This window comes from Lepidochelys olivacea (assembly GCF_965140295.1).
Source record: "Lepidochelys olivacea isolate rLepOli2 genome assembly, chromosome: 1".
NCBI classification, from domain to species: domain Eukaryota; kingdom Metazoa; phylum Chordata; order Testudines; family Cheloniidae; genus Lepidochelys; species Lepidochelys olivacea.
The window spans coordinates 55,453,463-55,477,575 of NC_140411.1; the positions used below are offsets into that span (position 1 = coordinate 55,453,463).

The 24,113-nt window shown below is 43.7% G+C and overlaps 1 protein-coding gene across 1 annotated transcript in view; it reads left to right on the forward strand.

The window, feature by feature from the left end:
* FREM2 (FRAS1 related extracellular matrix 2) overlaps positions 1-7,471 on the forward strand; it is a 214,734-nt gene extending 207,263 nt beyond the window's left edge. Inside the window, exons 22-24 of the mRNA XM_084651421.1 lie at positions 75-262; positions 1,213-1,359; positions 3,492-7,471. Of these exons, the coding sequence (XP_084507547.1) occupies positions 75-262; positions 1,213-1,359; positions 3,492-4,004 (848 nt within the window). The 3' untranslated portion in view covers positions 4,005-7,471. The remainder of the gene's footprint in view (positions 1-74; positions 263-1,212; positions 1,360-3,491) is intronic.
* The last annotated feature ends 16,642 nt before the right edge of the window (positions 7,472-24,113 follow it).

A 24,113-nucleotide genomic window follows, 5' to 3' on the forward strand; every position in this document is an offset into this window, starting at 1 on the left:
TCAGCTCATCTGACGTTCTTGGATACTTGCTTTACAGAACGATATATTGTATTTGAAACAATGATTGTTTTCAGGTGATATTATATATGGTCGTGTGATGGTGGATCCAGTACAGAACCTGGGTGATTCCTTTTACTGTAGCATTGAGAAGGTTTTCCTGTGCACCGGAGCGGATGGATATGTACCCAAGTATAGTCCACCAAATGCAGAATATGGCTGTCTAGCTGATTCTCCATCCCTCTTATATAGATTTAAGATTGTGGTAAGTGTTCTGCGTTTAATCAAAAACATGTGTAATTTTTTTTCCAGATTTTCAACACCATTTGTTGTTTTGAGCCTGCTGCAGGCAAGGGTCTCTTAAGAACATACCTAGCAGCTTCCATCAAGTTTTTGACTTCAGTTCTAGTCTAGTGCAGCTTGGTTAGGGCATAATATTGTTATCCAGGACCTTCATGGGCTGGTTACAACCAGGATAGTCCTGCAAGGGACTCTCATCACTTGTGGCATATCTTACAGTGTGACTTGTCAAGATAATAGTATGACATGTTGCTTGTATAGTCGCATATGTTTAAGCTTGGAAGGATTAGATTTTTATCAGTAAAAGTTGGTGAACAGTGATTTCACTGTACACACACAAACCACAAACATACTTCCATTGATAATAATTAAAGTTTATAGATGGGCAAAGTAAACAAAATGCTGTTTGAGAACTTATTAGAGTTTGATTTAAGGATATTTACTTAATGTATTTTGACATGTGATGTTGACAATTTGGGTTTAAAGCTTTAACTTTTTGAATCTCAACATCTACTGTCATTAAATGATTGTCTGATGCCAATATTGTCTGACCTGCCCCATAATTTCCCACACCTGTGAAAATTTAAATAAATAATTTAAAATGCTTAAAAATAAACATCTATATTTTCCATCAAAATTATTTTAAAAAGCATGGAAATCTGCCAAGCCTACATATATTATATGGTTCAAAACAGGAAAACCCACACAAGAAGTGCTAGTCAGATGTAATCACAATGTTGCTGAAGAGCACTTTTTCCCCTTAGGAATGCACCAGATAACGTAAAATAGTATGTGGTGATTATGTTCCTGGGAAAGTTGCATTTACATGTAAATATAAAAACCTCTTTCTTTGCGGAAGTGAATGTGTGAATGTACAATGTACAAACAGAATTATTTTTCCCTTTCACCATTTAGGACAAAGCTCAGCCAGAGACACAAGCCACAAGCTTTGGAAATGTGCTTTTTAATGCAAGACTAGCCATAGATGATCCTGAGGCAATTCCTTTAGTCAAGCAACCTGGCTCGGATGGATTTAAAGTAGACTCAACACCACTGTTTCAGGTGAGCAGTCTATGGGTCAACCTCAAGAATACTGTTCTAAGAATCTCAAATAGAGTCAGGCATCATATAGGGAAATACTTGATTATAAGAATAATGAACTTGAGGATGTGTACACTGGAATAAGGACACCAACACTGGTGTGAATCTGGAGTCACTCCATTTGAAGTCAGTGAATTTGCATAGGTGTAAACCAGTATAAGTGAAAGCAGGACCCAGAATATTCATGGAGATTGAACTAATCCCCTGCAGCTCTCTGTCTTATTTTTGTGGGATTTCCCCTTGTTTTTTGCCCTTTCCAGTTTCTTGAGGCTACATCCCAGGTCATTAATGTACCAAGCTGTTGTACATACGTACACTGCAAAGTTTAAAATTATTTGTAAATGATGATAAAGTGACCTGCTTTTGACTCCAGTCCTGGATTGGGAGGTAGAAAGGTAGGGGTGGGGGAAATCTAGAGAGGAAAAGTTCGGGATGAGTGATGATAAGGAGAACAGTGAACTAGGATTGGCATGGCATAACTGCTCTTGGAATTGACGTCTCAGAGAGAGATGAAGTGGGGGAACTTGGAAGGGGCACACAGGGCAGGGGAATTCTTATCCCGGTAAACTTTAAGGGCTTGATGCAGCTCCTATTGAAGTCAATGGAAAGATTCCCACTGACTTCAACAGGAGTTGGTTAAGGCCTTAAATGCACCTCATAAGACTTTTCAGAGAAGGGCTCTTCTCCTCTGGACTTTATAAACCAACCCAACATAAATGTTTTCATGGTCAGTAAAAAAAAAAAAAACCTGGCAAAATCAAACAAATGCTTCCTGAGTTAAGGTTGAAAGTACATTTCAGCAGAGTCCAGCTAACGAAAGTTACCAAAACAGTATCACTTTCTGTACAACCGTTCTACACCGTCCAAAGCACAAAACGTCTAGAACATCTAGAAGTGAGCAGGTAAGGGACCAACTACTTCCTCAGTGCCATATCTTTCATTCGTGCTCAGCCTCTTGATTTATGCAGCCCATACAAATTTTACTTTTCCCCTGTAACATTTGCAAAAACAGATGTGAAGGTCAAAATAACCAAGTAGAAGAAACAATAGGGAGTCCTTACTCTGACTATTGAACATTTTAAGCGCATGTGGAGTCCCATTAAAACCAGTGGGATTGTTTGAATGAGTAACTGCTCATCCATGTAAGTAAGGGTTTCACAATTTGGCGCACAGAGATCATAAAATCCCATTTGCTATTTAAGGGTTCTGTTTCCAGTAGTAATCTAGTCATTTGTTCTGCCCTCTTAGACTGACAACAGAATGAGAGTGGCAAGAGACAATGGTAGGTAGGTATACAGAAGGCAATGGGGGGATAAAAGTAAATTATAGGAAGGTAATGCCGACATGGCGGTAAACATAGTTTATTAAAACTAGATATGGACTAGCCATGAAATGCCCTAGAGAGACAAGGTGGGTGAGGTAGTGTCTTTTATTAGACCGACTTCTGTTGGTGAAAGAGACGAGTTTTCAAACTACACGAGCTCTTCTTCAGGTCTGAAAAGACTTGTCTCTTTCACCAACAGAAGTTGGTTCAATAAAAGTTCACCCACCTTGTCTCTCTAATATCCTGGGACCAACATGGCTACAACAACGCTGCGAACATGAAATGGCCTATTCATTGCATGCCCTCTTTTTGATGAGCTGGTGCAAATACAAGGCCAGACTGTGTCTCACCTCTGGTTGGGCATGCATAGTGGGCAGAATGTGCAATGATTCTTTCTCTTTTGGAGTACAGCCAAAGCTGTAGTCCTTGCACAAGGACTCTGTGAGGCCAATGACACAACGCCACCAATAAAGGCCAGGGAGGAGATGGCCTATGCTCCTCCATCTGCACCAGGCAGCAATGGAGGCTGGCTATGGAGGGACTCAGGCTCCACACCCTGTGTGTAGTGGATGGCATGATTGCCAATTCCTGCTGAGGTGCTGGGCAGATTGACATGTGGCATATTCTTTCTGAGCATGGCTTCAGGAGTGCAGTCCGGGCATTTCAGGATCAGATGATGAAACAGCTTGCAATTTACTTCTCAGTTTGTATTGGTGTTTAACCACATCATCGAGGTGGGTAATGTTGAACAAAATGTTGTGTTTTCTAGGTGTCTTTGGGTAGAGAGTGGTACGTACATACAATCTACACTGTGAGATCAAAAGAAAGTGCCAATCGAGGTATTGGCAAAAGAAGTGTGGAGTACCAATATCACTCTCTGGTCAGTGGTGGGAATCCAGGAACTTCAATGCAGATACGACAGAAGAGAGGGGTCAAAGAAGCTCCAGAGCTTGCTAAAGAAATTGGCATAGAAAACAGCAGAGGAACTAACATTCAGCACATAGCTTTGGACCGCACCAACAAGAAACAGATCCCACAAAGAGAAGTTACAGTCAATGAAATTCTCCCCAGGGAGCTGAATAACAGAAACCCAGAGGTCAACATAATCACGATCACTGGTGGAGCTGCTGCCGTTTTACTTGCCATTGGTTTAATTGCAATTATTATTTTGTTTTTCAAGCATAAACAGAGCTCAGAGAAGAAAGAAGTCACAAAGGGTTCAGAGAGCAGTGAGCCAATGATGCCACCACATAATTACACTACTGACAGCTCTGAGGTTTGATTCCAAGACCATGGGATTTGAACCTGTCTCCAGAGTGCCTTAAAGATAAACTTGAACTGCTCCTTGTTAGCAGACGGTCACCATTATGCTTGGAAATGAAAAGGATCGTATGGCTCTAACTGTACTTGAAAATACTGATTTGAGCTCTTGCTACCATTCTCAAACATAAAGGAAGAATCCAACCCAAACCTCCTGTTTTGCACAGTAGGCAACCCTGATGTCCGTACATCATGCGCTAACGATAAGCTGCAGTGAAAGAAACTGCATCGCAAGGGAATGATTTTTTGTTTTGTTTTTGTGTTTTCTGTCAATTAAAAAGAGAAGAAATTATCCAAAGGTGCTTGTGGGCCCCTCTCGGCAATACAAAAGGAAGTCTCTTATTACTATACTCTTGTCTACTTGGGAGGTGCAATGCTGACACTCTCTGAATGTTTCTCAGAAAGAACTTCCTTGTTGTTGTTAGTCTGTAGAGTGTGAAAATCCCCTGGCCTGATTCATCCCAGTTAGAAGTCCTTCGGCTTCAGTTAAGTTACACCACTGATGAATTGTATCGCTTGCGTTTAACTGACATTTCTTCCAAAGACCATTTAGATTAGTCACAACAGAGTTATAAGCAGGCACATATGCCAGGGTACATTACACATTCTTCACTGGGAACTCACAATCAGCTATTTGTTCTGACTTTTTTTTCTTGTTCTGTTTTTTTCCTTATTTACGTTTATATAAAGCCAAAGAATATGATAATGTCCAAAAGGAAGCTTGATTTTTACAAACGCTGGACAGTTGTGTCCTCTTATGCTTATAATGGATTATAAAAGTATTTGTACAGTATTGTATTTGTCAGTGCACATCCAATGGTGAGAAATGCATGAGTTGGTAACATTGCAGAGTCTAGAGGAAGGATAGTGTTAGATTCAAAATGCAGAAGACAAGGTTCTGTCCGAACTGAGGCTATGAATTGTGATGTAGAATTCAGTGCTTACTAGGCAGTTACCACATTACAAGTGGCAACAATGGGAAGAAAATACAAACATTTTATGGGAGCAGGTCATATTTATTAAGTTGATGCATAATCATTGTGCCTCTTGAGAAACATGCTGTTTTATGAGTAACTTTACTTTTGAAAGAATAATTTTGGTTTTCTCTGTCTTTTTGGTTAAGGTAATATGACAGCAGCATGATCTGCAGAAGACTGGATCAGTGGTGCTTCATTACAGTGTTTATCCAGTTAGGGCCTGATCCACCCAAAAGGTGTCTCTGCAGCTGCTGGCCCACAGAAGCTCTGTCATCTCCACAGTCTTGGGCAGTTGTCCTTGCTCTGAGCGAGTCTGACCCCTCTCTCACACTCTCATAAAGCAGGAGTAATTCCATTGCAGTCAGTGGAGTTAAACCAGTGTCAGATCAGAATCAGGCTCTTTATGCCATTTCTAGAACATCCTCTTTCTCTACTATCGAATCACGGAGGGACTCATTCTGGTCTCTTTTACTCTAGAGTTACACTGATGTGAGTCCAGTGACTTCAGAGGAGTTACTCTAGATTTGCACCAGTGACTGAGATCAGAATCTAACCCACTGATTCCTTATGGGTTTATCCTAATGGGCTGTATGATCTAAAGACATTTTCAGCGCTCTCAGGGTATGTCTACAGTGCAGTTAGAGACTCGCAGCTGGCCCGTGCCCAGCTTTCTCAGGCTCTCAGGACTCAGGCTAAAAGGCAGTTTAAGCCCAAGTCAGCTGGCATGGGCCAGCCATGAGCATCTACTTGCAGTGTAGACTTACCCTGAGAGCCACACTCTACCTTTCTCCTGTTTAAATCAGCCAGAAAGCGTACTGGCCTTCAAATGTTACCAAACATTTTTGGCCTGAAAGAGTTATTTACAGAAGCCACCCCATGTATTATAACTTTCTCCCACTAAGTTCACCATTGATGTGCTGTATGTCGCTAATGATGTTTGTGTTTTTGAGACCCATGTTATAACTCATGCCAGATGTATCAAAGATTTAACTGGCAGATATTTTTTGCTTTTACCTCAAATTCAGAAATAGATAAGTAGCAACAACAATCTAGGGCCAAATATGCCTTTGTGTCTGCATACCAAGCCCACTGAGATCAATGGGAGTAATGCACAGCCAAATGCAGAATTTGTCCCCTAGGTTCTACATGTACAGAGAAGAAGCAATACATGACTCTATAGTAAAATGGAACATATGTAAATAATAGCATACATCAGTATTTATAATAGGCCTGTTTTCTACAAGCAGAGAAGTAATTTAAAAAAAAGTTATAGAGCTATGTTTCTGCTTTTGAATGTTAACAAATAGGAATGCCATTTGGTAACATTGATACAAGATCTTCTTGTTATTCCTTTTATGAAGTCAATCCGGGACCCATTTATTTTACAAGCCAAATACTGAGGCTGTTAGGCAGTGTAGTAATTACTTTAAACAAGCCCAACGCAATTACTAATTACTCGGAGGACTGTGTAAGTGTACAATAGAAAGCAGCATAGCACCCTTAGGGTACTGGACCGGTAACTAAGCAGTTATCCAAATTCAGTTTATTTAAAATCTTTGCTTTGTTGGGGATTAAAGTCGCTAGTGTTCTGGGTTTTTTTAAAAAAAAACCACTATATAAAACAATATAGAATCAAAGCTGCTGATAAAAAAAAAGGTGGGGGGGAAATGAAACACTGAAAAGATAGATAAGTATCAATGAGATGCATGAGGTGAGATCCTGAAATCCTCTCTTACAAAACACCCATTGGTTTCAGTAAGGTCTGCCAGATTTGTGCCATAATTAACAAATTGGATTTCTTAGAATTCAGCGGGTTATAAATACATCTGTAACAGAATGCCTTTGTATTATGGCTTCAGAATCTCAGTTTTCACCACGATCATTTGAGGCCTATTGACATTTGCCCTTCTGCTTAAAAAGGGGCTTTGTGTATAGTGATTTGAATAAGTGCCTCAATCCCAGTTACTGTGCACAGATACATTTATATTTATCTATGCACTCAATGAATTAACTGTATATATTTAACCTATTTGCAGATTTTTGTACTGAGCCTACTTTCCCAGGGAGAGCTTATACTACCAGCAATAACCAGCATTGTTAGGACTTTTATATAGTAATTACTGTATTGTAATTTGTTGTTTGGATGCATATAGATTTTGTTACACTGTCAAAATGATTTGCACCCATATTTATTTGAAACAACTTGTTTGTTTATGGCTGTTGTATTTGGCATTTATATCAGGAAAAAAATAAAGCTACTTCCCCTTTTGGTTATTAATCAAGTATTTATATGTATCAGATTATTGAGAATGGCCAGTAATACACTACTGGGGTAAACACTGTAATTTATAATTCAGACAGTCAAGCACAAATTTACCATAGTCTGGAATAAACCTCTTTTTTTTTTTCATTCTTCTTGTGATTGTTTCCCAATATAAAATGATTGGTGCAAGGTTTGTTTGCTTTTTAATTTAAGAACTATGGTTTCATTCCTGGGCCACAAGTGGAATGGCCAATAAAGAATGGATGTTTCATATCTACTGTTACAGATTCAGAAGATCAGAAGTGCCTAGACAGAGGGATAGACAGAAGTACCACACACACTAGGGACCAATATATTTTTACCGCAATCACTAAAATAGTGACCGCAAAGGGGTAGTCTGAAAAATGACATCACAATGTCAGATCATTTGTGTTGGTCAGTGCAGCAACCTTCAATCCACTAAAAATATGACTTTTAGAGCAGTGATCCTTGAAGGAGGTACAGCAGTGCAAGATGGCAAAAGTTATCAGTTCAGAGTGAGGAGATGGAAAACAGAGATACCCCATGTCAAGGTTCCTTTCCCACTCTGAACTCTAGGGTACAGATGTGGGGACCTGCATGAAAACCTCCTAAGCTTATTTTTACCAGCTTAGGTTAAAACTTCCCCAAGGTACAAACTATTTTCCTTTTTCCCTTGGACTTTATTGCTGCCACCACCAAGCGTCTAACAGATATGTAACTGGGAAAGAGCCTGCTTGGAAACGTCTTTCCCCCCAAAATCCTCCCCAAACCGTACACCCCCCTTTCCTGGGGAAGGCTTGATAAAAATCCTCACCAATTTGGATAGGTGAACACAGACCCAAACCCTTGGATCTTAAGAACAATGAAGAAACAATCAGGTTCTTAAAAGAAGAATTTTAATAGAAGAAAAAGTAAAAGAATCACCTTACAGGGTAATCAGATTCAAAACATAGAGAATCCCTCCAGGCAAAACCTTAAGTTACAAAAAGACCCAAAAACAAGAATATCCATTCCATTCAGCACAGCTATTTTCTCAGCCATTTAAACAAAACAGAATCTAACGCATATCTAGCTAGATTACTTACTAAGTTCTAAGACTCCATTCCTGTTCTGTTCCCAGCAAAAGCATCACACAGACAGACAGAGCCTTTGTTTCTCCCCCCCTCCAGCTTTGAAAGTATCTTGTCTCCTCATTGGTCATTTTGGTCAGGTGTCAGCGAGGTTATCCTGGCTTCTTAACCCTTTACAGGTGAAAGGGTTTTTCCTCTGGCCAGGAGAGATTTTAAAGGGGTTTACCCTTCCCTTTATATTTATGACACCCCACCTACGCAATGACCTCTGAAATATGCTTGGGTTTAATTCCCCTCTTTTCCCGTGGCAGATTAAGAGAAATCTCAGTTTGGAAAGGGTCACATTGTGGATAAATATACAAACATTGCCAGATTCAGGCCCTTCGTAGGTTTGATTTGTTACCCAGCTTTGTGCTATCAGGGATTCCTGTATTTTACGAAGACACAGGCAGCAGTGGGCAGTTTTCACAAAACCATCACTCCATATCTGATGTCTCAGTCCTTGTCCTCCAAGGAAACCTGCACAACATACTCAAAAGATGAGCCTGGGAGCTTAAATTCATAACTTTTCTAGACACTGAAAATCATGGACTCAATAAACACACTGGATTTATGGCTTATTACAACATGTGTAACCCCCTAATCCTTTTTTGTTCTATGACTGCAGAGGTGTTAGCTGCTCGCTAAACCTTGGTCTTTTGCAACACGTGTTAACTCTGTATGCTAAACAATCTGTTCTATCTTGTATTTAGCTGTGACACTCTGAATACCTTTCCCAGACCTCAAGAAGAGCTCTGTGTGAGCTCAAAAGCTTGTCTCTTTTACCAACATAAGTTGGCCCGATAAAAGATATTACCTCACCTTCCTTTTCTATCTATACCTTTAGGCAGAAAAACTCTCTGGATTTAACCTCTACATCAGATACTTAAACTGGGAAAGCAGGTCTGCAATCACTTTTTAATTGATACTCTTCCTTTGGGGTTTGGATCTCTTGCTAATTACCCAGAGAGTTGATCCATCCAGGTAATCATCTTGAATCACCACTCCTAGATAAGTATCTGTTCTTTGATTCACATGGGTAGTGAATGGATGAGTTAAGAGATTTTTGAACCACACTTTTTGGTCCATTACATGAGTGAGTCTTCAAGAATGCATCAGTTTTTTTTTCTAGCTGTTTGATGATTGTCACTTGCACTTTAAAGATACTGGATCTTAATACATAGAATCATAGGACTGGAAGGGACCTCAAGAGGTCATCTAATCCAGTCCCCTGCACTCCTGGCAAGACTAAGTATTATCTAGACCATCCCTGACAGGTGTTTGTCTAACCTGCTCTTAAAAATCTCCAATGATGGAGATTTCACAACCTCCCTAGGCAATTTATTTGAGTACTTAACCACCCTGACAGGAAGTTTTTCCTAAACCACCCTTGCTGCAGTTTAAGCCCATTGCTTCTTGTCCTATCCTCAGAGGTTAAGAAGAACAATTTTTCTCCCTCCTCCTTGTAGGGAACCTTTTATGTATTTGAAAATTGTTATCATGTCCCCTCTCAGTCTTCTCTTTTCCAGACTAAACAAACCCAATTTTTTCAATCTTCCCTCATAGGTCATGTTTTCTAGACCTTTAATCATTTTTGTTGCTCTTCTCTGGACTTTCTCCAGTTTGTCCACATCTTTCCTGAAATGTAGCGCCCAGAACTGGACACGATACTGAAGTTGAAGCCTAATCAGTGCGGAATACAGCTGAAGAATTACTTCTCGTGTCTTGCTTACAACACTCCTGCTAATACATCCCAGAATGATGGTCGCTTTTTTTTGCACTATTGTTACACTGTTGACTCATATTTAGCTTGTGATCTATTACGAACCCCAGATCCATTTCTGCAGTACTCCTTCCTAGGCAGCGATTTCTCATTTTGTATGTGTGCAACTGATTGTTCCTTCCTAAGTAGAGTACTTTGCATTTGTCCTTATTGAATTTCATCCTATTTAGTCAGAGCATTTCTCCAGTTTGTCCAGATCATTTTGAATTTTAATCCTATCCTCCAAAGCACTTGCAACCCCTCCCAGCTTGGTATTGTCCACAAACTTTATAAATGTACTCTCTATACTATTATCTAAATCACTGATGAAGATATTGAATAGAACTGAACTGATCCCTGTGGGACCCAACTCGTTATGCCCTTCCAGCATGACTGTGAACCACTGAAGACTAGTCTCTGGGAATGGTTATCCAACCAGTTTTGCACCCACCTTATAGTAGCTCCATCTAGGTTGCATTTCTCTAGTTTTTTTTATGAGAAGGTCATACGAGACAGTATCAAAGACCTTACTAAAGTCAAGATATACCACGTCTACCATTTCCCTCCTATACACAAGGCTTGTTACCCTGTCAAAGAAAGCTATCAGGTTGGTTTGACACGAAGTATTCTTGACAAATCCAAGCTGACTGTTACTTATCATCTTATCTTCTAGATGTTTGCAAATTGCTTAATTATTTGCCCCATTATCTTACCGGGTACAGAAGTTAAACTGACTGGTCTGTAATTCCCCAGGTTGTCCTTATTCACCTTTTTATAGATTGACACTAGACTTGCCCTTTTCCAGTCTTCTGGAATCTCTCCCATCTTCCATGACTTCTTAAAGATAATCACTAATGGCGCAGATATCATCTCAGTCAGCTCCTTGAGTATTCTAGGATGCATTACATCACCCCCTGGTGATGAAGACATCTAACTTGTCTATGTAATTTTTAACTTGTTTTTTTCCTATTTTAGCCTCTGGTCCTTCCTCATTTTCACTGACATTCACTATGGTTAGATGTCCAATCACCACATTGGTTGGTGAAAACTGAAGCAAAGAAGTCAATAAGCACCTCTGTCATTTTCACATTTTCTGTTGTTATTTTTCCCCCTTCTTTGAGTAATGGGCCTACTCTGTCCTTGATTTTCCTCTTGCTTCTACTGTATTTGTAGAATGTTTTCATGTTACCCTTTGTCTCTAGCTAGTTGGATCTCGTTTTGTGCCTTGGTCTTTCTGATTTTGTCCCTACATACTTGTGTTATTTGTTTATATTCAGCCTTTGTAATTTGACCTAGTTTCCACTTTTCGTAGGACTCTTTTTTTTTTTTTTTTTTAAGATCTCTGAAGCTCTCCTGATTAAGCCAGGGTGGTCTCTTGCCATACTACCTATCTTTCCTATGCAGTGAGGTAGTTTTCTCTGGTGCCCTTAATAATGTCTCTTTGAAAAACTGCAAACTGTCTTCAATTGTTTTTCTCTTTGGACTTTCTTCCCATGGGATCTTACCTACCAACTCCCTGAGTTTGCTAAAGTCTGCCTTCTTGAAATCCATTGTCTTTATTTTGCTGTTCTTCCTCCTACCATTCCTTAGAATCATGAACTATCATTTCATGATCACTTTCACCCAAGCTGCCTTCCACTTTCAAAGTCTCAACCAGTTTCTCCCTAGTTTTCAAAATCAAATCTAGAACAGTCTGTCCTGTAGTTGCTTTCTCTACCTTCTGAAATAAAAAATTGTCTCCAATACATTCCAAGAACTTGTTGGATAATCTGTGCCTTGCTGTGTTATTTTCCTGCAAGATGTCTGAGTAGTTGAAGTCCCCCATCACCACCAAGTCCTATGTTTTGGATGATTTTGTTATTTTAAAAAAAGCCTCTTCCACCTTTTCTTCCTGGTTAGGTGGTCTGTAGTAGACCCCTACCATGACATCACCCCTGTTTTTTACCCCTTTTATCATTACCCAGAGACTTTTGACAAGTCTGTCTCCTATTTCCATCTCAATCTCAGTCCAAGTGTACACATTTTAATATATAAAGCAACACCTCCTCCCTTTTTTCCCTGCCTGTCCTTCCTGAGCAAGCTGTACCCTTCTATACAAATTTTCCAGTCATGCATATTATACCACCAAGTGTCTGTGATGCCAACTATGTCATAGTTGTGTTTATTTACTAGCATTTTGAGTACTTCCTGCTTATTCCCTATACTTCTTGCATTAGTATACAGACATCTGATACTGATTTGATTTCCACATCTCCACTTCCCCCCACCCCGTTCTGTCTTCTCTCTCCTTTATCCCTGCTGTAACAGCCCATGCTCCCCCCAATTCTGACCCTTCTCCCAGGTCTCCATGTTCTACCTGTGGGCTTTGGTCACGTGCCCACTTCAAACCTAGTTTAAAGCCCTCCTCACAAGGTTAGCCAGTCTGTATCCAAATATGCTCTTCCCCTTCCTCAATAGGAGGACCCCATCTCTGCTTAACAGTCCTTCTTCTTGGAACGGCATCCCGTGGTCAAGGAAGCTGACGCCCCCCTGGTGACACCATCTTTACAGCCAGGCATTCACCTTCAGGTTGCACCTGCCTCTGCCTAGGCCGCTATCCTTGACCGGGAGGATCGAAGAGAACACCACCTGCGCTCCCAACTCCTCCCTTACTCCCAGATCACCTGTAGTCACTTCTGATCTGCTGAGGGTCGTACCTCTCAGTATCATTAGTGCCCACGTGGATGAGTAGCATGTGATAGTAGTCAGAGGGCCAGATGGGGACAATCCCTCCATAATGTTTCAGATATGGGCCTGTGGCAGGCAGCATACTTCCTGGGATGCCATGTCAGGGCAACAGATGGGTTCCTCCGTCCCCCTCAGAAGAGAGTCACCAATCACCACTACCCTCCATTTCCTCTTGGGAGTGGTGGCTGCGATCCTCCCAGCCTTGGAGGTATGTGGCTTCTCCTCCTCCACCTTTGGGGGTGATTCCTTATCGCTTGTTGCTGGGGCAGCACATCAGTTTTCCATCACTCTGGTGGGTGGATTGGGAGTAGGGGTGAGCACTGCCTGCTGCCAGAAGTAACCAGCAGCCAGTGTCCTCCCTGTGACAGAGCCATATCCTCCTCCCCCGGTGGTGTGACAGCAGTCCTCTGTAGCCGGATAGCTTCCTCAGCCTCGGATGTCTCCGTATGAATATTCTAAAGGAATTCCTCATGGGCACGGATGCTCCTCAGCCTAGCCACCTCCTCCTGTAGTTCTCCCACCTGCTTCCTGAGAGATTCCACCAGCAGGTACCTTTCACACTGGATAGTCCCCCCAGACTCGCCTTCTATGAGTGGGAAATACCACAGTCTCCGCAAGTCCACACCATGATCTGGGTAGAAGAATCCTTGGTTAGGTTGTCTGTCTGGATACATAGAAGATTAGGGTTGGAAGAGACCTCAGGAGGTCCTCTAGTCCAACCCCCTTCTCAAAGCAGGGCCAACCCCAACTAAATCATCCAAGCCAGGGCTCTGTCAAGCTAAGCTGGGCCTTAAAAGCCTCTAAGGATGGAGATTCCACCACCTCCCTAGGTAACCCATTCCAATAATTCACCACCCTTCTAGTGAAAAAGTTTTTCCTAATATCCAGCTTCCCCCACTGAGACCATTGCTCCTTGTTCTGTCATTTGCCACCACTGAGAACAGCCGAGCCCCATCCTCTTTGGAACCCCCCTTCAGGTAGTTGAAAGCTGCTATCAAATCCTCCCTCACTCTTCTCTTCTGCAGAATAAATAAGCCCAGTTCCCTCAGCCTCTCGTCATAAGTCATGTGCCCCAGCCCCCAATCACTTTCGTTGCCCTTCACTGGACTCTCTCCAATATGTCCACATCCTTTCTGTAGTGGGGAGTTCAAAACTGGATGCAATACTCCATATGTGGTCTCACCAGTGCCAAATAGAGGGGAATAATCACTTCCCTCAATCTGCTGGTAATGCTTCTACTAATGCAGCCCAATATGCTATTAGCCTTCTTGGCAACAATGTTGACTCATAGCCAACTTCTCATCCACTGTAATCCCCAGGTCCTTTTCTGCAGAACTGCTGCTTAGCCAGTTGGTCCCCAGGCTGTAGCAGTGCATGGGATTCTTCCATCCCTAAGTGCATGACTCTGCACTTGTCCTTGTTGAACATCATCAGATTTCTTTTGGCTCAATCCTCCAATTTGTCTAGGTTACTCTGGACCCTATCCCTACCCTCCAGCATATCTACCTCTCCTCCCCAGCTTAGTGTCATCCATGAACTTGCTAAGGGTGCAAGCCATCCCATCATCCAGATTATCAATGAAGAAGTTGAACAAAACCAGCCCCAGGACCAACCCCTGGGGCACTCCACTGCCAACTAGACGTTAAGCCGTTGTTCACTACACACTGAGCCTGACGATCTATCCAGATTTCTATCAACCTTGTAGTCAATTCATCCAATCCATACTTCTTTAACTTGCTGGCAAGAATACTGCGGGAGACTGTACCAAAAGCTTTGCTAAAGTCAAGGTATATCACATCCACCACTTTCCCCATATCCACAGAACCAGGTATCTCATCATAGAAGGCAATCAGGTCAGTCAAGAGTCACTCTTGGTGAATCCATGTTGACTCTTTCTGATCACCTTCCTCTCCTCCAGTTGCTCCATGATTTTTCCAGGGACTGAGGTGGGGCTAACTGGTCTGTAGTTCCCCGATTCTCCTTCTTCCCTTTTTTAAAGATGGGCACTGTATTTGCCTTTTTTTCAATCATGTGGGACCTCCCCCAATCACCACGAGTTTTCAGAAATAATGGCCAATGGCTGTGCAATCACATCAGCCAGCTCCCTCAGCACCCTCGGTTTTCTAAATAGTCCTTAACCTGTTCTTTCACCACTGAGGGCTGCTCACCTACTCCTCATACTGTGTTGCCCACTGCAGCAGTCTGGGAGCTGACCTTGTCTCTGAAGACCAAGGCAATAAAAGAAATGAGTACTTCAGCTTTTTCTACATCATCTGTCACTAGGTTGCCTCCCCCATTCAATAAGGGCCCCATGCTTTCCCTGACCTTCTTGTTGCTAACATACCTGTAGAAACCCTTCTTGTTACCCTAGCTGCAACTCCAATTGTGCCTTGGCCTTCCTGATTACACCCCTGCATGTTCGAGCAATATTTTTATACTCCTCCTTGGTCATCTGTCCAAGTTTCCACTTCTTGTAAGCTTCCTTTTTGTGTTTAAGGTCACCGAAGATTTCTCTGTTAAGCTGATCGCCTGCCATATTTGCTATTCTTTCTGCACATCGGGACGGTTCGTTCCTGTGCCTTCAATAAGGCTTCTTTAAAATACAGCCAGCTCTCCTGGACTCCTTTCCCCCTCATATTAGCCTCCCAGGATATCCTTCCCATTAGTTCCCTGAGGAAGTCAAAGGTGCAGGTGGGGAGACAGGAGCGGTGTTGGCTATGGTGGTGCGGCCCTTCCTAACCATAGCGATTATACTACATCTCCCTCCCAAACTCCCCTCTTTGCGGTCCCCTGTTTGCTAGCTCCCCTTGGTCACTTAGCCTCTGGCTTTTAAGGCTTTCTCTCCTAGGTCAGCCCTACCCCCTCATTAATCACACAGGGGGAGGGTGATCACAAGGCTGAGTGAGGCTGATCAAAGATGACCAAGGATGATCCAGGGAACAAAGGCTCAAACAATCCCCAGACACACAATCCCAACTGACCCAGCAACTGAAATAACTGAAAATAACTGAAGTAACCTGAAAAAAAAACACTAACAGCCAAACAAACTCACTCATCCCAAAGTTAGTACTTGCACCTTGTTCATTCAGCAGGGGGATCTCCTTCTCCCCCTCTCAAATTCCTCTGTTTGCAGTCCCCTTCTCTGACATACCCCAATGTAAACCAGAGGAAACTCCACTGAGTTTCATCAGTGTAGACAATCAGACCCAATGTTTCTTCTTCGAGAAGTGTCCCTGTGGGTGCTCCACTTTAGGTGTCTTGGTGCCCTGCCCTTGTAGTCAGAGACTTTTGGTAGCAGTGCCCCGGTTGGCCGCACATGCATGGCAGCCATCTTGCACCGCTCCACACGGTTACCCCATGCATGCAGCCAACTGTCACCCAGTTCATTCTCCACCACCTTTGGTTTCGGTCGGAACAACAGTAGTGCCCTTAACAGCTCTCATATTTCTCTAATTTCTGCCTCTTTCATAGTTATTCCCTCCTTACTGATTTCTCCTTTCATTTTTGTTCTGTTTACCATTTAAAAAAAAAAACTTTCCCCCTCTTTTTATTCCCACCTCAGGCAGGCAGTCGCTGAAGAGACATTAGACCGGGATTATTCCCATTCTCTATTCAGCTTCACCTCTTGGACATGCCTGGCTCTCCAGGTTTCAAGCGCTGTCTCACCTGAAGACTTTCAATACCAGCAACAGACAGCCACGCGCATTGTGTCCATTGCCTGGGGGGAGACACACATTACCCAAAAGTGTCCCACCAGCAAGAAATTCAGCAAAGACAAGGAAGGCTAGTGACCTCCAACTAAAACTCTTAATGATGGAGAGCTCCTTCCGACCTGCCTCCAACCTCGAGTCCAGGACACCTCCTCGCCAGTCCTCACCTGCAGCTGCCTCACCTATGGGGTCCTCTTCAAAAATGACTGCTAAGGACCCTGGTCCTAAAAAAGCCACAAAAAAGCGGTCTCACTCTTCGCTGCACCATGATTCGCCTCCTAAAAAGCAATCTCTGACCACAAAAACTGCCCCAGTACCAATGGCATCGAGAGCGCCGGACCACGAGATACCAGGACCATCCGGTACTGAGACGTCCTGAGGAGCAAAAGACCCGGTGCGATCTAGCTCTCATAGGAGCAAAATTAAGGGTACGTCTATACTACCTGCTGGATCGGTGGGTAGTGATTGATCGATCGGGAATCGATTTATCACGTCTAGTGTAGTCTCGATAAATCGATCCCCGATCGCTCTGCCGTCGACTCCTGTACTCCACCCCGGCAAGAGGTGGAAGCGGAGTCGACAGGGGAGCAGCGGCACTCAACCCCGCACCGTGAGGACATGAGGTAAGTTGACCTAAAATACGTCGACTTCAGCTACGCTATTCTCGTAGCTGAAGTTGCGTATCTTAGATCGATCCCCCACCCGCAAGTGTAGACCAGGCCTAAGCTTCCTAGCTTGGCACCCAGGGAACCGAACAAACCTCAGGCACAGAACAGTGCTATGGCGCCATCTGCTGCACCAATACGATATGGCAAGTCTACGGCACCAACAACACTCCCTCTGGTTCCCAGCCTGAGCTTGCCTCTGCCGCTGGTACCGAGCCTCCCAGTACCGCCAAAGTTTGTCAGCCAGGCAGCCCTCCTCATTACTTCTGGGAACTCTGTGTTTCTGCTCCAATGGTACCCCAGCCAGATCAGTGCCAAGCTTTTTCATTACATCCACTGGAATAGGAGGAAGTGGAGACAGCAGTGGGCACCCCTCGCCACTCCTCTCCCAAACCTGGACCCTCACAGCCGCAGGGCGTAGGTTGGCAACCCCCAAAATGGGTGTCCCCTCCCACCGCAGTGGGCATACTGGGACACCTGGGCATTATACAGAGCCCAGAACCTCCAGCCCTCCAATCCACCCAGGTCCAGGACGCAGCAATCACCTCTGACATCAGCTCCAGCTTCCCCAGAACTGCTGGAGGAGGAAGCCGAAGAATCTGTCGACAGACCAGAGGGTGACACCCTCCCACCTACCCACATCTTGTCTTTGTCTCTGGATAAAACAATAATGCCACCTCCCCCAACATCGGGAGATTACTTCAAATCCTTTCAGGGTTTGTTTAAAAGAGTAGATGATTCACTAGACATCTGACTGGCTGAGCTACCAGAGGCTCAACATAAGTTGACAGATATACTACAAGCTTCTCCGTCAGCCAAGATAGCACTACCCATTAATGCTGCCATTATCGACCCAGCAAAAACTGTATGGCAAATGCCCGCCACAGTTCCACCTTCTTGAAAGAGATCTGACAAGAAGTACTATGTGCTGGTGAAGTGAGCTGAGTTTTTGTTTACCCATCTTCCCCCAAACTCATTGGTGGTAGAAGTAGTTAATCAAATGGGGAAGCAACTTCAGACCAAAACCACCCCCTATGATAAAGGCTGGAAACCTAGACCTCTTTGGCAGGAAAGCCTATTCATCAGCGACCCTGCAGTTTCACATAGCAAACTATTCTGTGTCACTGGCCAATTACACACACAACACTTTTTCTCAGATGTCATCTTTTATTGAGCACATTCCAGCTGACAAAAAAAGAACAATATAAGGCCAATATAGCTGAAGGTTTCCTCATCGCTGGAATGGCCCTGCAGGCTTCTCTGGATTCTGCTGACACAGCGGCCCGCTCCATCACCACATCCATTGTCATGCCGAGAGCTTCATGGCTCCATCTCTCCGGCTTCCCCAGGGAAGTTCAGATGACTGTAGTTACCTTTTGAGGGGCTAAAATTGTTTGCAGAGAGCATGGATGTCTCCTTACACGCCCTGAAGGACTCCTGTATGACATTAAAGACACTCGGAATCTATGTCCCTGCAAACAAAAAGAAACAGGGCAGATTCTATAACCAACCAATTATTATACACCCTGTCTAAAGGACATTATGACCAACGCCACAAGCAGAACCAGATGAGACGCCATCAAATACAGGAGCAGTCATCTACGTCTCAGCCATCCACTTCTAGGCAAATGTTTTTAAGTGTTGGTCAAGGACACGAGAACCCCACATTCTCTAATTCCAGAGTCACCTCCAATTTCCATCCCATTTGTGGACTGCCTTACACCCTTTTACCCAGTCTGAAGAACCATCACCTCAGACAAGTGGGTTCTGGAAATTACCCAGAAGGGCTATTCCATCCCCTTTGTTTCTATCCCACCTACCCACCCCCCTTCCCTGTTCCTCTTCAGAGACCCATCTCACGAGTACCTGTTACAGCAGGAAATAAACCATCTCCTGCAACTAGGTGCTGTGGAACCAGTATCGCTTCAGCACAGGGGGCGGGGGTTTTACTCAAATTACTTCCTCACTCCGAAGAAAACAGGCAGATGGACGCCCATTCTGGACTTGCACAAACTGAGCAAGTTCATGAGAACCCAGTGCTTCAAGATGGTAACCCTAGCAACCATAATTCCAACATTGGAGAAAGGAGATTGGCTTTTGGCCCTCGATTTACAGGATGCTTACTTTCATATCTCTATCCACCCGGCACACAGGAGGTTCCTACGATTCACTCTGGGCAACCTACACTACCAATACAAGGTACTTCCCTTCGGCCTCTCCACGGCTCCAAGGGTATTTTCCAAAGTACTAGCCGTTGCAGCACCACATCTTCGCAGGCAGGGTGTGATCATATTCCCCTACCTAGACGACTGCCTGCTGAAAGCACCAACATACGAGGAGGAGGTTCACACCACTGACACCACTCTAACCCTATTTACAAACCTAGGGTTACAAATCAATCTCCAGAAATCCACCCTGACCCCAACCCAACAACTGGACGTTATAGGGGCACACCTTTATTTTGCTACAGTATCAGCACGGCTACCCCAACGATCAGAAGGGTACTGTGTTAGTCTGGATCTGTAAAAGCGGCAAAGGGTCCTGTGGCACCTTATAGACTAACAGACGTATTGGAGCATAAGCTTTCGTGGGTGAATACCTACTTCGTCGGATGCATCTGATGAAGTGGGTATTCACCCACGAAAGCTTATGCTCCAATATGTCTGTCTATAAGGTGCCACAGGACTCTTTGCCGCTTTTACCCCAACAGTGGTTTCCTGCCTTAACAAACCTGGTTACAACAGTAAGACACAGCCCACAAACATCTGCCAGAATGTGCCTACAACTTCTAGGGCACATGTTGGCTACTACTTTTGTCGTGAAACATGCCAGGCTGCATATGAGATGCCTACAAACCTGGCTATGCTCTGTCTATATTCCTCATAGACAATTGATCAACAGAGGGCTTACAATGCCCAGCAGAGCGAAAGACTCGCTCACATGGTGGACAAAACAAACAAATGTCTACTCAAGCATTCCCTTCCAATGGGAAACCCCATCAGTCACTATCACCGCAGACGCCTCTGTTGTAGGATGGGGGGCACACTTGTACTACAACACCATCCAGGGCTGCTGGTCCCTACAGGAGTCAAATCTCCACATAAATCTACCGGAGCTCTGGGGAGTTCGAAACGCCATCTCTTTCTCCCACTGATCCACAACAAAACTGTACAGATTCTAATGGACAACTTGGTGACTATGTTTTTTATGAATCACCAAGGAGGGGCCCAATCTTACCTGCTCTGCATAGAAGCAGTCTGCCTCAGATCACCATGAACCCTTCTCCTCCAGCGTCATCTGCTGACACAGGCAGCGGCGTATTAAGGCCTAGGCCGACAAAGCCTGGGGCTAATATATCGGCCTTCTATTATTCTCCTATAGCCATCTGGCCTGACCCTGTCACATGCCTCAAAGACTTACAATCTAAATAGACAAAAATGGACAAAGGGTGGGAGAAAATAAAATATTATTACCTCATCTTGCAAGTGGAAAACTGAGTCAAGTGACTTGCCAAGGTTGCACAGGAAGTCTGTGGGTAGGGTGACCAGCTAGCAAGTGTGAAAAATCGGGCTGGGGTAATAGGTGCCTATATAAGACAAAGCCCTGAACATCAGGACTGTCCCAGAGGTGAAAGTAAGCCGGTACAGGCTGGTACGGCATACTGGTAAGAAAGTGGCTGCTGGTACTCTGGCCCCAGCCCCGCCCCTTCTGCCCAAGGCCCTGCCAATTCTGGAGGACCAGAGTTGCCCCCCATTCCCACCTTGCCCAAGACCCCGGCCGCCCTGCATACCGGTAAGTCCTTTAAGTTACTTTCACCCCTGGACTGTCCCTATAAAATTGGGACATCTGATCACCCTATGTGTGGGAGAACTGGGGACTGAACTCAGAGTTCCCGAGTCTCACTAGTTTTTCACACACATCTGTATTGTCTGGCCATGCTACTGCTGAGCCAGGAATTCAGGATTACATTTCTGCATGAGTAATTTAATAATGGTGTTTGTTTTTTAATTTTCCCTCTTTTTGGTTAATTGTTTACACAAACTTATGACCACAGGTAAATATTGTTATAGCTGATAATGGAATCATTGCAACCATTTGGACAGTGTTTGCTCAAGGTTGCTATAATAAAAATAGTCTGAAAAGGTTAAATGAGTGAACAATATTCTGACACAATGTATCAAGAAGATTAGATATTGTATAAAATATTCCCCTCTGGGCACATTCGAAGTAATTGATAGATTCTGCTTTACAACTGACAGTAATATAAAAACAGTTACCACGAGACATCTGAAATATGCAGGACAATGTCTATTGACAGTGTTATACAACATTAGATACAGAAGAACACAAACCAAATGATCTGCTGCATTTGAAAAGCAAAATGGGTACAGGCAAGTGTCATACAGCAGTGGCTCTCAACCTTTCCGAACTACTGTACCCCTTTCAGGAGTCTGATTTGTCTCGCATACCTAAAGTTTCATCTCACTTAAAAACTTACAAAATCAGACTCATTGTTTGTGATTGTATGGGTTGGCAATACTACATATGTTTCTTGTCTTAGATATTAACCCTTTTGGGGGTAGGGACTGCTTTCCTCCATGTGCGTGGTAGTAGCTGGAAAAGCAGCATTCGGCCAGAAAGAGCCCAGCTTTACTGCACAGTCAAGGACGAGAAATGCATCAATCAGTTTGGGGAATCGTTAAGGTTGATTTGACCGAGATGCTCTTGAGGTAGAAAAGACACTGAAATTGCCCCAGGACTTTCTTAAGGATGGGAGTTCAGCATTAGTACCTCCTGGAAGAGGCTGACCATGCATCTGGTCGTCACCACCTCCTGCCAGATTTTGGCACTCATCATCTGTTACCATATATCAGATGAAGTAACATAAAAATAATTTGAAACTCTCCAGGCTGGTCCCCATGCACAGGGCTAGGTTGTAAATCATTAACAATACTCTGAAAAAAAAGCACCCCCAAATCCCACACTTTAATGCTTAATCCACCAGCCTTATCTCAAGAGGAAGTAATAGCAGTGTTTCCCCGGCTATTTTGAAATCCCCATCCTTTGTGACGGCAGCAGTGCAGTTGGAAAATAACAGCTGTGACAAAAGGCTCTTTTTTGTGAAGTTCTATTTTGCCAGTTTGGCTTGCATTTTGCAGTTGCTGCGAGATTTTTTGGGTGTTGCTAATTAATACCGCAGCATGGAAATTCCTCGCAGTGAGGGCAAAGGTAGCAGATTAGAACTGGAACCCACGTCAGACAATGTGTTTGCTTTTGAGTGCTATGAAAGCTGATTGACTGCCTGAGTCCAATCTTTTTTCAAGTCCCCAGACATTTCAATAAAGCCTCATTCAGCTAAAGTATGAAGTTAAACCCTAAACAGGAGCCTGGGAAGCAAGTGAATTTGGCTTGTAAACAAAAAAGTGACATCTGCTGTAGGACCGACTCCAAGATTTCTGAAAGCAGGAGGAGAGGCTCAAACTCACTGAACAAGTACCATCATGAACATATATTTGAATTCCCCTGGGCCCACCCACAGCTTTGGCTCCTGAGGATGGAGCCAGGGTCAACCTGGGTCCACTCACAGCAGCTCAGCCAGACAGTAAGATACTCCACCTTGTGCTCCACAGTCTAAGCTTTTCTTTTGAAATAATTAAATTCCTAGCCTTTACGGTTGTGAAGTTTGCCTTCAGAATGTGAACAGAGCATGTTTGGGATTCCTAGTGAATGACCAATAATGCTGGTAAGAAGGGCATCTCTCTTGAAAGGGTCGCCCAAACAATTGAGGAAATGTTGATTTAAAAGAAATATGCATGAATAGGTAAATGTTTGCTTTCCAAAAACAAGAGAGAAAAGAAACGCCACCACGACCACCACCAAAAGGGCTCAGAGGATGGCTGGAGATTGGATAGGTAGTTAACCAAATGATTCCTGCAAAAGAACTTTTTCCTGGGCTGAAGGGAAAAAAAGAAGGCACTCATGGTCTCCAAATTAATCTCTTGATTTTCTTTTCTAGCAAAAGTGGATTCATTTCCTCCATTTCTCAGTTTGCCCTGAGCTGGCTCTGGAGCAAAGGGTCTGAAAGAAGTGTGTGGGGAGGAAGGGGGGGACCATCATCACCCCTACTTCTGCCTGTCCCCCTGCCCAGCATTTAATTCTGCCCCCAGCCCCAAATCAATCCTTTTCTCCCACTCGCTGCATCAGTTCTGCCCCCTGCCCCCTAGCTTCACCTCTGCTTCTACTGTGGTCCTTCATCCCTCTCTCCCAGGCTTGGATGGCTTTAGTGGGATTCCCCTGCCAGCTTCCCAGGCTGTGTGTTTTGGGAAGGAGAAAGAAGAGTCTCCCTGAACTGCTGGGCTTTTTCGCTTCCTTCTCACCTCCTGTGAGAATAGTGTCCCCTCCGAAGAGGAGGGGAACATTTCTGTCTGCTTCTTGCAGCAGGCCCAATTGGCTGCTCTATCCCAGGAGGTGAGCAAGTTGGGAAAGCAGCCAATTAGAGGATTTGCCCCGAGTCAGTACTAAAAACAGTGCACCCCGCACTGACCTGGCTGGCTTCTAAATTTTATTTCCCATGTGTGTGGCCCATTTTGACTCCGTGGCCTTTAAGTACAGGCTGTCTCTTTCACATATATAGCTTAGAAACACTGTAGGGGCCAACTGGTCTCAAATGTAGATCTTGTTAAACTGTTCACATAACATTTTTTTCAGTTCCAGTGAGAAACAGGTTTTGTGGAGGGGTTTTAAACCAAATACCCATCCCCTTTTACAGTTTGCAATCCAAACCTTGCAGCCTTGAAAGTGGAATTGAGTAGAAACTGACTAGTCTCTATTCACTGT